This window comes from Ictalurus furcatus, chromosome 4 (assembly GCF_023375685.1).
Source record: "Ictalurus furcatus strain D&B chromosome 4, Billie_1.0, whole genome shotgun sequence".
NCBI lineage: Eukaryota > Metazoa > Chordata > Actinopteri > Siluriformes > Ictaluridae > Ictalurus > Ictalurus furcatus.
Window position 1 is genome coordinate 31608500 of NC_071258.1, and position 16918 is coordinate 31625417.

The 16918-nt window shown below is 39.7% G+C and overlaps 1 protein-coding gene across 10 annotated transcripts in view; it reads right to left on the minus strand.

The window, feature by feature from the left end:
- The window catches only part of LOC128607008 (leucine-rich repeat-containing protein 49), a 47474-nt gene extending 30622 nt beyond the window's left edge, over window positions 1-16852 (minus strand). For 5 of the 10 annotated variants that reach the window (XR_008385785.1, XR_008385787.1, XR_008385789.1 and 2 more), the window contains exons 1-8: window positions 14940-15610; window positions 13653-13721; window positions 13235-13307; window positions 12899-13084; window positions 12150-12252; window positions 9767-9970; window positions 6380-6446; window positions 3407-3550 (exon numbers count right to left, since the gene is read on the minus strand). Coding sequence is in view for 5 of the 10 variants with exons in the window: in XM_053623613.1 (XP_053479588.1) it covers window positions 3407-3550; window positions 6380-6446; window positions 9767-9970; window positions 12150-12252; window positions 12899-13084; window positions 13235-13307; window positions 13653-13721; window positions 14940-14996 (903 nt within the window). In the remaining 5 variants the exon portion in view is untranslated. Of the gene's footprint in view, window positions 1-3406; window positions 3551-6379; window positions 6447-9766; window positions 9971-12149; window positions 12253-12898; window positions 13085-13234; window positions 13308-13652; window positions 13722-14939; window positions 15611-16682 lie in introns of those variants that run through there. The other 5 variants (XM_053623613.1, XM_053623612.1, XM_053623615.1 and 2 more) reach the window with 5 other exon arrangements.
- Window positions 16853-16918: the final 66 nt, after the last annotated feature.

Below are 16918 nucleotides of genomic sequence, written 5' to 3' on the forward strand. Positions count from 1 at the left end.
ATTCACTCTAAACTCCTCCTTTCAGAGAGCATACTCTGCTCTGATTGGTCAGATGTCCCAGTCTGTTGTGATTGGTCTACCGCTGTCAGCGTGTTTCAAAAAGGAAACGCCCACTACTGTAACAAGTTTCAGCTCCGTCTGTCAGCGAGCAGCCGATGAAGACCAGAGGCGGGGTTTATTGTTATAAACCTACGTAGGTTAGTACAGGAAGTAAAGTCTGGAATCATTAACGACTCGATTCAGCTGTTCAGAATCGATTCCTTCTTTTGGGAGTCGATAACTCTGTTTGTCGTGCGCTTTGATTTTTTAAACTTTGCAGACTTTTTACATTCACAAACAGCGACATATATAACACACTACATGAAAGGGAATATTTGAAAAACCATATTAGGTGCACTTTAAACTAGACAATAAACTGATGAAAAGCGAAACGGCTGTAAGCATGGCAAAAACCCTAGCACCACGGCAAGTAAACTGCAGCAAGACAGAGAGAACTAAAAGATTTTAAATCGATGTATATGACCTGGACATCTGTAGGTCTGTTTGTATCAGTCAAGACTCGAGGCAATTTTCTATAATCACTTCATCGGTATACACATTGTATACACATAGACAAAAGGACTGCACAATGTATTGTTTGTTAACATTGTTTGTACCAAAACTGTATCGATTCTGAAGGTGTAGATTATTCTTCTATTACAGCAGCTCTGACAGTGATCAAAAGGCAAACCGCAGGGTTATATTAAACTGCTTGTTCTCATACCTCTAATTTTCTGTACATCAGTGTTTAGACAGCATTTTAGGAATGAGTCTCCAGTGTCAGTGCTTTGTAACAGTCAAAGGTAAAACTATAAAATTACGTTTTCAGACACGGGATAGTCTTCAGGGTTATGGAGTGTGGAGGCGGGATCGTGGTCAAGCGTCGGCTGTGAACGGACAGCAGGCGGGGTCGAACCGGCAGGTAACGTGTGATGGTGATTCTCAGCTGTGTCTCATTACCGGCAGTCTACTTACTTAAAAAAGATATAAAGTATGAGTTGCTCTTTAATAAATAAATATTCTTAGCGCTGGCAAATTGCTGCAGTATAAGAGGAATAAAATACTTTGTGATGTGCCGTTATAAGGAAAATAATCAGCGTCGGTTATTTTCCTATAACGTCACTTCCCAAAGTGCTTTATTCTTTACTTACTGACCAAGACACCTGTGAGAAAAAAAACTCATACGTATAAACAGTGTAATCTATTAGAATGATAAACGCAGTGCAAAACAATAACTACACACTCAAATGCAACACACTGTTACTGATACACAGCTTCTTCAGGGTGCGATTTACAACGTGGGGCCATAAGATGTTGTTTTCTCTCTCCGTCTCTACTAAAGCCTCCTTTCCATTGTTTCATCATTAAGACCGAATGCTTTCTTGGGCTCCAGGACAACACGGGAGACATAGCGTTTAAGACAAGGTTTTAAAAAGTCCAATGAATCTGTGAGCTATCATATCCTGTAAGCATGGGGAATATCTAAGGATGTATAACTACCTATATGTGTTTTATATACAAGCAATAATTTAGTAACAAATAACAAATCTGTGATTGAAATTCATAAGTCCTTTTCTCCACAAGCGAGCACCAAAAGCAGCATTTAACACAGCGCTAGACGAAAAGAGCGCAGCGTAATCAAAATACAGGAACAAACAGCGGCACAAAGGAAACACAGAGATGAATGCGTTCAAAGAGAAAGCAGTAATCAGGAAAAACGCTGCTTTTGCTACAGCAGACGGAATGAAAGCAGTTTCCGTGGGTTTCTTTATAGCACAATACGCAACGTGGGGCATTTAGGGCTGTAGCCCCCGAAGATTTTTTCCTTTAGCTCTGAATAATTCTCCACTTGGAGCGAACGTCAGTTAAAGAAGACGGCGGTGTTGTAATTTTATATCCTCAGTGAACGGAGGCGAGACCAATCAGACAGCATTTACAGGAAAATACGTGGAAATACTCGTGTCTTATTGGCTAGCAGGTCTCAATTCTGCCAAACGCTAGCTCACAGTCAGTCAGTGTGAGGGGAAAAATGAATATACGGCGATTTTTTTTTTTTTTTTTTTACCAGTAAAGGGCTTGAAATTGAAACTCTACCATCCTCTCGTGCTGAGCAGGAAAACAAGGTGTGTAAATGTCTATACGAGTTCCAAGTTATGTGAAAATGATATGAGCAGAGCATAAGGAAAGCTAATGTACTTTGCATGGCACTGTAGCGGCTAAACCCATACAGTGATGGCATAGTTGTCGCTTGGCTCCCCTTGGCTAGCGACACCAATCGAGCCTAGTCTCGTGTTAGATAGGCAAAAAGTTTGATATTTTTTTTGGTCTGGTCCTGCAAACAGTGATCACATGCAAGAAAAAATACATGGAAACAGTCTATTTAGAAGTAAGTATGTGCGCCTAGCACCTAGCACACAGATTTTCGTTTCTATGGAGTTTTATTCTAAGGTACTAAGGTATTCAGAATAAAGAGCTAAAATGAACAAAAAAGTATTTTTTTTGGCACAGAAAAATATGTTCTTAAAGACGTCAAATCTTTCATGGTTATTGAATGTTTTTATACTTATACTATATTATATTATACTTCTAGTCCTTTATGACTGTCGCTTGTCAGACTGTACGACCGTGATCCCCGCTGTAAGCCGTGTCACACTGTAGGATCTCGGTGATCTCACGACCAAATCATGGCCAAAATCATACCGTGTGAACCCGGCTTTTGAAAGTAAAAAATGCATGAAATATAGTCGAATTTATCTATATAATAATGAGTTATACATATTTTATTAATTATATATAATTTATCAATAAAAAATATCAAATGATTTAACCTATATTTCTATACATTTTATATTTTCATACACTGTAAATCTGCTTACTATTAACAGAATTATCTGATAAAAGAACAGGAGTATTTTAAGCTTGAAATGAGTAAAAATGTTCAAATTAAAATAGGTTTTAATAATCTTATATTTGGTTTACTGTAATCCTATACTAGGAAATACTACATGCATTTGACTATATTCAAGATATTTTCACTTTGCCAGTGTATGTTTGATTATATAATGGTGCCACTCGTGAACAGTGTAGTCAGACCTTTATTTATTTATTTCTTTTGCCCAGACACCGTGTCATTGGGAAACAAGTTTGTCCCACTGTGTTTAATAAATCACACTTGTATGTGGTTGATTTATTAGGAAGCTCTCTCTGTGCTCAGATAGAATTAAGAAAATCCATTGCTGAACGAATAAATATATCAGACAAATCAAACTGTCCCATGTCCCTGAATGTCAGTAGATATAGAGAACAAATACAGCACACCGTGTGTGTGTGTGTGTGTGTGTGTGTGTTATTGTTTTTCAGTACTCACTACAGAGGAGATGTGGTTGAGTCTGAGGTCGAGCTCGATCAATGATTCCAGGCCCTGCAGGTTCTCCATCCTGGAGATGTAGTTTCCTGCCAAGTTCAGAACTCTGAGTTCTGCTAGGTGAGAAACGTTCTCGATCCTACTGATCTACAAGCGAAAAAAAAAAAAAAGTTGGATCATGTTAGATGGACTCGTGTAAATGTTTAAAGCTGATATTCTCGGAGTCGTTATCTACATATTGCTTCTGCTGGTTATGTTTATGTCCTGTCTTGGCAATAAATCCCTTAACATAAGCACATAAACCATGACTACATAAAAACACGACTTCAAACTGAGAACGTTAAGATTTCACGACCTCGATTTAGTATCTCATAGATACATAACGTGATAATTACTAGCAGGACTATTCATGCAGCGATATCTTGTCAATATACTAGATTTCCTATGAGATTTATTTCAATGTGTGCCATTTTCTCCTTCGTATATCGTTGTATTATTCTTATTTTATTGGTTTTTAAACGCTCTCATACTTTTAGGTTACATCATATAACACTTGACAGCAAAGGGGGGGAAAAAAAAAATCTGATCTGCTTCATCAGTCTGCATTTTCTATCCCATGATTTATTTCAGGTTTAAGGGCAAGGGCTCATGTTTAAAGGCAGTGGTCTAGTCGCTATTTGAAAACCCCGTCTTGGACACTTCAAATCAAGACAAATCTGCCAACCTTGGAGCTGTGAACTAAATTTGAGCAATTTTTAATCATTTCCAAATATACACATTTTCCACGCTCGATAGATCCCACAGTGATCCTGATAAAGTCTCAGACATACATTTCATAAACACATGGATAGAATATTACCACATGTGACACAAGGAAAGCATGAGATGCAACAAGGAGTGCATTAAATCATTCTTTACCCTGACAACCACAGTCTCCAAAACAACCGAGGTAACACCTATCTGTAATTCAAGCTCTCCTGACGTTTATGGATCGGTCGCTGCATGTGGATTGCAGATGAAGTACAGATTGTGGTCAGTAAATGGAGATCGTTTAGATGTTAAACAGTCCTCCTGGTGCTTATGAGAGTATCACTTTTAGTCAAATAATAATATCCTTTATGTCAGTGAAGGAACATTGGGGGTTTTGTTCTGCAGGCGAAAATAACATGATTCATCCGTTATGAATGCAACAAGCTGATTCATCAGCGTTAGGTGAGTTACAATTCAATCAGGAGATGTCTACGCCCGGTAGAACAAAGGCCTTGGGGAATTTTTATACACTGAGGGAAGAAATAAAGTTATTTTAAAGGCAACTTCATAATTATGGTGTTTACGTTAAGTGCACGGAGTTCTTTTCCAGTCAATCAGCGAGAGAGAGAGAGAGAGACAGAGAGAGAGCGAGAAAGAGAGGGATAGAGAGAGAGAGAGAGAAAGATCACGAATCTAATGAGAAGATGAGAGTAACATGACAAGGACATTGGAGAATGGAATGATAGCACAGAAGAGAGAGAGAGAGACTGAACCGTAACCTAGCAGTGTAATGGAAGGCTAATGAGCAGCACTGGTGGACAGCAGAACATCACAACAGCCCCCATGCGGCAAGACATCTCCGGCAAACTAAGGACTAAAGCACAGAAGGGGAGAAGGGATGTCATGCAGAAAAGCTAGACATAGAGAGAAAGTGTATGAAGACAAGAACAGACAACACTGTGAACCTGACAGCAGAGTTCACACTAAGAGCATGTAGACAGTCCAAGCAAATTATTATTTTTTTTTTATACTTCCTCTCTCTCTCTCGCTCTCTCTCTCCCCTACAGGGTCTGAACGCTTTCATACTCTACACAATCAAGTCACTGCTTAATCATTATTCTCCAGAATTATTGGCACCCTTGGTAAAAACCCCATTCAACTCAGAGAAATCCTAGGAGAGAATGGATGGACACAGATTCTGTACTGAGGAGAGATTTGGTTCTTTGTATTCTCCTCAAGCGTTATAGGAGTACAGGAGAAGACTCAGTGCTGACATGTTGGAAAAGAAACGTTGCACACAAGTACTAAATACAGGGGTGCCAATAATTGTGACACATGTAGTTTTGATAAAAATATTTTTGAGAATGATTTTTTTTTTTAATCGGAGAAAACATATCATATAGCGGATCCTGTGTAACAAATGGCTTTGGATTGGATTTGGAAAAGAAATTTATTTTTGGAACTGGACATATTTACATATTAAGACACTTTTTTTTTCGTTTGTTAGGATTGATTTAATTACATTTATACTTTATAAAGAAAAACAATATCAGATGGGTGTCAGTATTGATTCTCAAGGTCTTGGTATAGTTATCTCTATTGGAAAAGGAAAAGTGGTGCCTTCTCTATATTTTTTTTGTTAAATAAATAAATAAATTTTACATATATATAAAATTTCTTAGAGAACATTTCTCTCATTCGGTCAGCTTAATATAATCACATTTTTTCATATCTTCTATAATCTAGGGTGCCAATAATTCTGGAGCTGACTGCGTAATTCTCTAATTAACATGCATAAAATGTACACAATGGACCAGTTTGTAAAACAGTAATTGTCTAAGAATTACCCAGTGATTATTCAGAAACTGGGATGAATGAAAACACTCCTGCATGGAGCTTGCCAAAAACTGAGCCAACCCACCATTATACATACACTACTGCTCTGAACTTTTAATCTGAGTCATTCTGAGAAGCTGTTCTGGGTTCAGCTTGGTTATGTCACCTCTGCTGGAGTCCTCAGCATGCAAACACTTCCTCATGGCAGGGCATCACTGCCGACCAGCCAATCAGTGCTGCCCTCCTCAACCAGCATCCGGAAAGACGGAGCTGAACTCTCTAAATGTCATGCATTCAGACCGGCAGCAGGTGGAAAATCAGGCTAGTACAGTCTGGTGGCCAAATACATGTCGCTTAGGAGCTTTAATAAAGGACTCGATAATTCGATACCTGGTTTTCATGTAAGTCCAGCACATCGAGATTTGTCAGGGTGTCCAGACCACATATCCTCTGAATTCTGAAAGGACAAGAGAGAGAGGAAAAAAAAAAAAAAAAATCAAACATCAAAGCCAAAATCCATTACTTATCGTTCTTCAAATTGTTTTTGTTATATGTGCGGTGGTCTGGGAAAACCTGCTGTACATCACTGTGGTGGTGTTCTGGTTTTTCAGCCAATATACATTACATGTCCAAAAGTATGTGGACACCTGACCATCACACCCATTAGTGGTTCTTCCCCAAAAAGCTGGGACAAAATTAGAAGCACATTATTGTATAGGATGACTTTCTATGCTGTGGCATTACAATTTCCCTTCACTGGAACTAAGAGGCCTGAACCTGTTCCAGAATGATAATGACCCTTGCACAAAGCCAGCTCCATGAAAACACGGGTTGCCAACGTCACAGTGTCCTGACCTCAACCCCACTGAACACCTTTAGGATGATCTGGAACACCGACTGCACCTCAGGCCTCCTCTCCTAACATCAGTGCCTGATCTCATTAACACTCTTGTAGCTGAATGAACACAAATCCCCAAAGCCATGCTCCAAAATCCAGTGGAAAGCCTTCCCAGAAGAGAGGTTATTATAATGGAAAAAGGGGAGTAAATCAACAAGTACATATGGGCGTGATGGTCCAGTGTCCATAAACTTTTGCCAATATAGTCTTCTTTGATCTCCGACATAAATATGTTTGACCAAAATGTCATGGAAGCGTTTTCATCACGTTGTGTAAGGAGTCGAGTTATCGGACACGACAATGCGAAATGGATACAAGCCAAAAAATATCTGCACCCTCACATCGTCATCAAAACAGAGGAGAACTCTTACGCTTCCTGAATTAAATCTTTAAATGCAACGTTCTCTCTTTGACCTTTTGGAGATTGACTTTACTTGTGATTGAGATTCATGCAAAAGAGAAACAGATTTCAGTTCAGAAACAGCTGTAGTTTTCAGAGCTGTGTAGAAAATGTAAAAATTGGACCGAATCAAAGGCTTCAGAATGCAGAGTTAGAAAAACAGTGTACAGTACGCTGGCATTTAGAGGTCGGCAGGCTGCTGTGCCTCGACAGGACTGTCCTTTATATGAAGGGTGTAGATGGGAGAAGCCTTTCAATGGGGAGGAAATGCCGGCTGAAACTTAACACTACTGCGTGCTTTGGTTATAAGGCATAGCTGGCAGCTCAGTGACACAGACAGAACAAGGTCTCGGTTTGTAGTCCCGGAGGCGAAGGGCAGACCTGTGCAATTAGATCTCAGTGGCATTTAACGGCAATTAGGTAAAGACTTCAAAGCCAAGCGAGCAAGAGAGGCGGTTTTTGACCGAGGCGAGGTTCACTCAGGGGTTAAGTGGGCTGTAAATCACACATAAATTATTTATAACATAATAGAGTGTTATAAAATAATACATAGAGTGTATTACTCCACCCTTCTACATCTATTAGTGAAGAACACGAGGAGGAAGAGTACGGCTATACAAGCTAAAATGTTCACAGCGATCGACAGGAGAGAGCTATGATTTATTTGAAAGTCTCTACAGTCGAGAGCAGGGGTGTCAACTCAACTCATCTTCAGTAGCAGGCCACATTATACATACCCCGTGTTCGAGTACAGCTTTTAACCTGGAATTTTAGACATCCGACTAGGAAACACTAAAGAAAACGCCCCTCGAGTCAGAAATCCTACTCGGAAACGCGGGACCCAGGGTACATCACATGACGTCAAATCAACATGGCTGCTCACAGTAAACGAAGTCGCGCTTATTATTTTTATAAAGGAGTTCTACTGTATGTACAAGTATATTCTTTAGATCAATCAACATACAGACATATTCGCTTGTTAAATCTAGAACTTTTTATTTTTACTCAACCGTTTTGAGGCGGTAAATATACAATCGCTCATATCACTAACGTCACCTGGATGGATCGTTGCTAACAAAAAACAAACATAGAGGCAGCCATGTTTTTCACATTTTGTGAAGGTGGAAAAATTACCCACGTACGAGTTAAGTCGAAGGAAGCATTAATCTAACATCAAATGGGACCAAAAAAAATAATAATAATCTGTTTCGTAGACCAATAAACAATGTCTTAACTCTTCTTAAATGTGTTCATCTATCAGCAATTAGCTGAAAGGGACATGCACAACATACAACATACAGTAAATCACCTACAATCCAATTACACAAATCTAAAATGTCAATGTGATTGCATATTCACCCTCATTGCTGTCAAACTCTTAAATTATTATTATTATTTTTTGAAAGAGCTATAATTACTGCGTCACTTTTTTTTTTAGCGGATAAAGAATGACATCATTAGCACAGTTTGTCAGTAGCTGAGTTTATGGCCCTGAGTTTAATCGCTCTGCTGTGCCTCCTGGTGGAAATAACAGAGAAACTCTTTATTCAAATCTTGCAATTCGATTAAAGCTCACTACATTATGTTAATCGGATTCTGAATCCATTTGCCGGACCGGATTAGATCCGGCCGTGTGTTTGACCCCCTGCTCGAAAGAGTCTAGAGCAGCAATCTGAGGTGGTCGTTAGAAAAACAGGAGGCTGCAGACAGGGTGAACATGCACCGTACTCATACACCTCTCAGTTAGACTGAACATGGATGAAGATTAAACTCTGGTGCACCATCGCAAGAAACCTGCAATTCCCACAGCACATTTTTATTATTATTATTATTATTATTGTTGTTATCAATAATAATAATAATAATAATAATATTAGTACTCCAACCATGCTAAGGTTTTCTTGAGTGGTTTATAATCATAATGTTCATGTTAAAACCACAGGGGTAGTTCGCTCAGCTATGGTGGTTGCCGTGGATTTCATTTCTGGAAAATAAAACAACAGTTAAACATGCCAAAGTTTACCAAACTCACCAAATATCTAATCTCTATTTGCACTACCAACCCTTAATAATTACGCTTTTTTTTTGTTTTGTTTCTGCACATCTCCAAATACAGAGGTCATGTGACAAACACTGTGCATATTATACAGTGCATTAAGTAAGTATTCACCCCCCTGGAACTTTTCCACATGTCATGAATCTACTCAAGATAGGCCATGTTACTGAAATGGAGCAAAATCAAAAGGCTATCATTTGCAACATTATTTATAAATATATCAAATAACAGTTGAGATTACATAAGGGAAGTAACACTACAGCATGTGGGAAAGTTCAAGGGGGTGAATACTTATGCAAGGTCCTGTGTAGGTAGCTATTCAAAGCAAAGGCAGCTTTGATCTAAATACAGTAGGGAGAAACTTTGCATACTAAACAGGAAGTCCGATGAAAGCACGTTCGTGTCTCTCCTGCTTGTACACACCTGTTCTTGCCGAGCACGAGCACGCGAAGGGAGCAGAGAGGTGATGCGGCCGACATGTCGATCAAACGGTTGTCGTAGAGATTGAGGAAGACAAGGTGTCGCAGGTGAGCCAGGTGTGGGAGGTGAGAGAGCCGGTTGTGTTGCAGGTTGAGGACGCGGAGCTTATTCATCCCGTCCAGGTTCGGGCATTCAATCAAGTCACGACTACACACACACACGCAATCAGAGATTCAATCTAAACTCACCACCAGAGCTGTGATAAGTACACTGAGGTTACACGGTGGTTATTTGTTAAAAGGGCGTGGCTGCAAATTAATATATTGAGGCCAGGAGGTAATATTTTAAGGCTGCAAACCAAAAAAAGTATCATGTAGCTGCAAATTTTATAACTTGAGCCTACGACTTAATGTCGTGAGACGTTTACTTAATACGTGGCCTCTAGTTAACTATTGAAGGCTAAAAAAAAAAAAGCCTTTTCATGCTTAAGGTGATGAGGGTAATGGTATATCCATGTTGCACAACCAGTGACTCCAGTATGTCTCCATGCCTGAAGGAAAGTGTAATATTATTAACCATCTCCATGCTTAGGTTCACGTGATCGCAGTGGTCTAATTCGATTCAGCTTTAAAATACAACAAGTATTCCCTTGACACAAAACAGATCTCGAAACACTTATACCATGGCCTTAATATATGAAACTAGCCTATTTGAGGTGTATTTTCTTCAGGGCTGTCCAAACTCTGAATGTATGTTCGTAAGAATGTACGATATAGAGTATGTATAAAATACATATTTACCCTTGGGTATTTTGATAAGCTCTAATCTGGCACCCACTCAAAAAGGTTTGTACACCCCCGAGTTAAAGGAACTGTAATCTATTGAACCTGCTAGCAGGACTTTTGGGTTTGGAATGAGCACAAGGATGAAAATGCTCGTTTCTATGAAAGGTCGTTGATCTTTCCAGGAACGTTGCTGCCCCCTTTTGGCTCATTATTGAGTTCCACGCCTCATTAAAGAACGACTCTGGATCGAGTGTTTACTTCTGCTGGCCTTGGGCACTGCAAACATGTGTTGTTTCCTCTATGACCTACAATGCACCTGATTCAACTCACTTAGAGATTAATCATTCACAGAACACCAGAGGAATTACATGTATACTGTGGATGGACCAGACATTTTTTTAATTTATTTTAAAAGCATACCACTTCCACACTGTGGCTGTGGCACTGTATTACAATGAACTGCTGAACTCCTGATGTGTCATTCTGTATATATTTGAGCGAAATATTTGGTTTTATCACCACAAATCTATGATAATCAATACAGAGACAGGAAATGCATCGTGAACCTTTTCGTGCACGGAATGCGATCATTCGTTTCTCGAAATAAACGTTCTGTTAGACGAAATACATTTGCATTTTGCAGGTTTACCAATCAATCCAGTTACACGGACTGAGGACGGATGATCATTAAACTGTCGATTGTAAAGAAAAAAACATCACAATTCACGCGATCGGAAAATAATCGGCGACAACGTGGTGTGACGAGGACCGACGTGCGAACGAACACGCCCTGAAGTGTTGTATTCCTCTTATACCACAGCGACCTGCTGACGAATACGAGTTTTTATTTATTAAAGAACGACACGTACTTTTTGTCCGTTTATAGTCGCACTGAATGTTAAGGAACGTCCACGAATCGAGTTCCTGTTCTCGCGTACATTAAAGCAGCTATAAACAGTCATTCCTTCACCTGAGTCTCTCTTTTTCTTTCTTGAAAAATCCATCTCCTGAAAGAAATCTTCAGCATATCGACGTCGTTCTTTTTAAATAATGCTTTTTAACGCACTTATTATCAGGCTTACATGTCCCTGTATTAGTTGTTACTATAGAAACGAGAACATATTAGAACAAGCGGACTAACGGAAACCTGTAATTCATAGAAACCACTTTCAGAGTCGTGCTTATCTTGTTACATGCGTTATTATCTGCTGTGTTTGGATCTATAGAGTGTCACTGAAAGGCCCTTATGAATTAATGTCTATTATCATCATCATCATCATCATATCTGAGCTGCTGGTATGTCTGCCTTTATGCTATATACTGTAATTATACCTCCAACTGGAACGTCTGGAATATGTTTCTGTCCTTAATATCCGTTTAGAACTGTCAGCTATTTCACTATTTGTCTCTCTCCTGCACTTCAGTATTGTGACTCCCCGTCTAGACATCATATCATGGTCTGTACGTTACACACGTGAGCTGAGATGAACTAAACTGAGTTGAATGGTAAAAGAAGGAAAAGACAAATCCATGCCTGCCTACGCTGAGTGCCTGTGGGAAACACACGTCTAAATCACCCTATAAACACAAGCACGACGTACCGGTCAAGGTCAAGTCTGTCCAGGATGAAAGGATAATCATTCCTACAGCAGAGGGAGACGGGAAAACCCGGAGCAGATCTGTCACTCGGTGCCACTGGATCACCTGGAGGAGGAGACATCACAACCCGTGTTAAACATTTTAATGACCACGGTGCTGCTGAACTGCCGAATCTGATTGGTGACACAGTGTTTCTATAGTGTTTACATTTTCTGACAGTAGTTACATTATCGTTACTACAGTAACATCAAACACGTGGACTCGAATGATAGATGCTCCTCGTAAACAGATTTAAAAACAAAACAAAACATGTAATTATTGATATGGTGATGTTTTCTATGAGGAGAAAATATTTATTAACATTTTTGAATGGAGTCCCCAGCGTCATTGCTTTGTAACAATAGTAAAGAAGTAAAGCTGTAACTTTACATGTAGCATGTAGCAAAGTGTTTTCCTCCTTACTTATGACTCAATAACGCTTATGACTCAAAACAAACCAAAAATATAGTTACAGAATTCTTTCCCCTTCATAAATAGTAGATATATAATCATATATTACGGTATTTTATGGTGTATATGGTCTTTATAAGCCGGCTATCGAGAGTTTTTTTCTAAATAAGTATCTTTTTCTCTGAAATCAGGGAACTATTGCTGCTCCTGCATTGTACAATTCAGTTATAACACGTGCATGCTATACAGGAAGAATAACGGTTTCTGTTTCCAGACAAAGTGCTTTTTCACACGCTCTCACCGAGTGTGTTTAAGAGGACAGGGGCCTTGCTGTGTGTGTAGGTGAGCTCTGCGTTGTGGTTGACTCGCTTTGCTTTCCCCCTCTTGACGGTCACTGGAGGGGGCGTTAGAGCAATCTCCGGCCCTGTGAACTCTTTCACGAACGTTGGGGTACGCAGGGTTTTACCGTACATGCCCAACTTGCAGTCTGCACAAAGGACATGTGTTAGGAAGGGTTAAGTGGAAAGCCACATATAACATATGCAACACCAGCAGCGCTTGAGATTATTTTTGTAACAGGTGTGTGCTTTTTAACGTAGCCACTGCTTGCGGTAACTGAGTGCTGGTCGGCTGATACCTTGCCTCGATGGATTGGCTCTGAAAACGTCCAGGTTGGTTTTCGTGAGGTCTGTCGGAAACCGTATGTCAAGCTGTGAAGGAAATAAAGTGCCGTGTAACCAAGGACAAGTGATAATAATAATAATAATAATAATAATAATAATAATAATAATAAACAACCGCTGCCTTGCTCACAGTCTAGATCAGTGCTTCTCAAACCACTCCTGGAGGACCCCCAGCACTGCACATTTTGTATGTCTCCCTCATCTAACACACCTGATTCAGCTCATCAGCCAATAATGCAGACAAGACCTGGATTGGGTGTGTCAGATAAGGGAGACATACAGAATGTGCACTGCTGGTGGTCCTCCAGGATAGGTTTGAGAGCCCCTGGTCTAGATAACAGTGATATCAGAACAACACACTAGTTGACTTACAGGCCTGGGTATGAGTTTCTCTGAGAGCAGGGATTTCACCGGTGCTGAATGCATCTTGTAGCTGTTTACCTGTAGACGTTCGTGAATGAGAAGCACGATCAAATACACATGTATACAAATTTTCTGTTTCCGGATAAACAGTAAAGTGTTCGACTGCATAGCAACAGCCTGTATTTAACCCTTGTGTTCTCTTCAGGTCGAAATGACCCATCGAAATGAATTTTTTACTTAAAGCGATTAGCTTTAGTAAGTTTTGCAGGTTCTCCCCGTTCTTTGGGGGTTTCCTCCGGGTACTCCGGTTTCCTCCCCCAGTCCACGAGACACGCTCATTGGCATCTCTAAATGGTCCGTAGTGTGTGAAAGTGTGTGCGATCGTGTTGGCACTCTGTCCATGGTGTCCCCCGCCTTGTGCCCCGAGTCTCCTGGGATAGGCTCCAGGCTTCCCACGACCCTGTGTAGTATAAGCGGTACATATAATGGATGGATGGGATGGTACCATACTAAATGCAGTATTAAATCCCTCTAGGGCTCTGGGTTATTAATCTGAAGGTCTGGGAACCTTTTTAAGCCCCAGCACTGCCAAGCTGCCACTGTTGGACCCTTCAGCAAGGCCCTTAACCCTCTCTGTTCCAGGTGCGCTGTATCATGGCTGACCCTGCACTCTAACCACATCTTCCTAACAAGCTGGGATATGTGAATAAATGACTTTCACAGTGCTGTAATGTACATGTGACAAATAAAGGCTTCTTCTTCGTCGCCGAATGTATTTTTTAGCGCATTTGCTATACAAACCCCTTACATTGCATAGGTTATGCTTGTAACCTGAGAACAAAAAAAATGCTGCAATATTAATAACTGTTTTGTTCAAAAATAAAATATACCGTGCTAGATTAGCGCTCATAGCTGTTGGACAGTTCCCATGCACGAGGAGTGCATTCGTGTGTCTTTACTGTTTCCCAAAAACATTGATGTGTGGTGATTTATCAAATATCCAGCAGCCCAATGTCAACATGAGGCTTAAACAGTAGGCCTATTGCTAAGCAGTAACCAGAACACAAGGGTTAAACTTTGTAATTTAGTCAAGACTATTTGGGAAAGCAGCATGTACTGTAGTTTAATTGTTTGGGGAGGGGAAAAAAAAGACCATGTGGGAATAATTGGCACAAACAGTACTTGCTCATATTGTTCATTCCTGTGACTCAGCTTTTTGACTCATGTTCAGCCCTTTGGCACCTGTTGCCATTTCTTGTCCTTTTTTATTTATTTATTTATTTATTTATTTATTACCGTGGGTGTAAGAAATTGTCCTTTGGTGTCGCGTTCCTGCTGTTTATGAGCCTTCATGTCCTCTGAAAAATAAAAGAAATACAATTAAAATGACACTTAGCTAGCTAGCTTCGGGTCTGAACTCAAGCAAGAGGTATTTATTCGCTCTGAACGCGTGTTAATTGTAATTCATCGCGTTGCTAAAAACAAATCCTATTTGCGTATAATTCTGATTAAACATCACAAGAAAAGCTTTCAATGTCATCCTCATAACCACAGCCGCGCTTCTGTTTATTTACACTTCGCCTCCTTAGTAACCGACGTGAATTATGTATTGGTTACGGTCACTTCCTGTGTCACCTGAGAAATGTTCCGAATAGAAAGAATGGACACAAAAAAAGGTGGTTCCTCTTTGGGTGGAGGTTCTTCTGAGGGCGTTTATTTAGTTCAGTTTTAATTATAATTGCAGTGTCAGGGACCTTTTAAATGGGTGTGCATGCGGACTTTAAATAAGTCTGATTACTCATCTTTAATTACAAAAACTACAACAAACGACGCTGTTTACATGGAATAGGCTACACCGGTATTTCCAGCATGTCCTGTTGTTTGCATTGTGTTTTAAAGTTATTTGTTGGTATGCGTACTTAACCTGCCAGAATCTAGATGTAAGCATTCACAGAATTCATTTGAGTCTATTTCTGACACAAAAGAAAGTAGCACGACTTGCATGGGTAGCTTAATAAACAGGGAATATATGGCAAAATATTATTTCCGGTATTTTTTTGTTGGGGGGGGGGGGGGGGGGGAGTACCATCATTGTGGAAATTACAAAATGTGGAATGGAAATTACAAATAGAGAAATGAACACTCAATTAACATCCAGATTACCCTTTGGGGATCATTAAAGTCCATCCATCAATCCATCAATCCATCCCTCCGTCCATCCATCCATCCATCTGTCTGTACAGTATAGTAGCTATATTATAACGGGCTATATTGTTATTTATACCACAGTGCTGTTGAATTTGTGAATCTGATTAGTCAGAAGGTTTTGATTCATTTTCCTGTATAAGCTGCTCTGACCGTAGTTGCAGCTGTCATTCAAATTACACATTTATATTAATACACTCACTCCAATACACGATCCTTTCTACAGTAACATCTCATTTACCGGGACTTATATTGCAGACGATCAACATAATTAATACGCCTAATGATAAACGGATCTTTAGAATGTTATTTTAAAAAGAAAAACATAACCTGCAATGTGGTAAGGTGAAGTTTTCTGTAAGGAGTCTACAGTGTCAGAACTATACAGGAAAGTCTTGTGGAAGGTCAGAGGAGTCCGTGCTTACTGGTTTCTTGGTAACATAAACTGTGTGTTTTTTTGTTTGTTTGTTTGTCTTTAAGCCTAAAAAGAGTGGCTGGTGAGAGAACAACTGTTTATAGTTGCTATAACGTAAGTGATAATATAACAGGAATTAACTTGTCCCGTAGATAAACACTAAATGTAGACCAGTTCAACAGTATGACATGTTCATTAATAAATTGAAAATGGCATTCATTTACAAATTGTTCCGTATAAAAAGAATAATAATAATAAAAAAAATTCATGATGTGCTGTTATTGGGAAATAACCTTTAGGGTAGTAAGTCAGCTTCACACCACCACACCATTATAACCACACATCCTGATGTGTTGTATTAAAATAAATTCCATACTATTGTGCTTTTGCTGTTCCTAGAACATGCGTGGAATAATTACCTGCAAAGCAAGCCTAGTTCTTGATTAGCCACTGCTTCTATTTGTGCATTACACACGAGGACTTGGTCTGTCTTAACTCTCCAGGGTGCAGGAGTCTGTCTATAAATATCCTGACTGAGTCAGAGACAGGGAGGGAGGTGTGGCGCTGCAACATGTATCCAAGCATCACGCCATCAAATGGAAGATTTAAACACAAAGGAGCAAAGGCATGGCCCGAAGAAGGTCAGAAAAACACA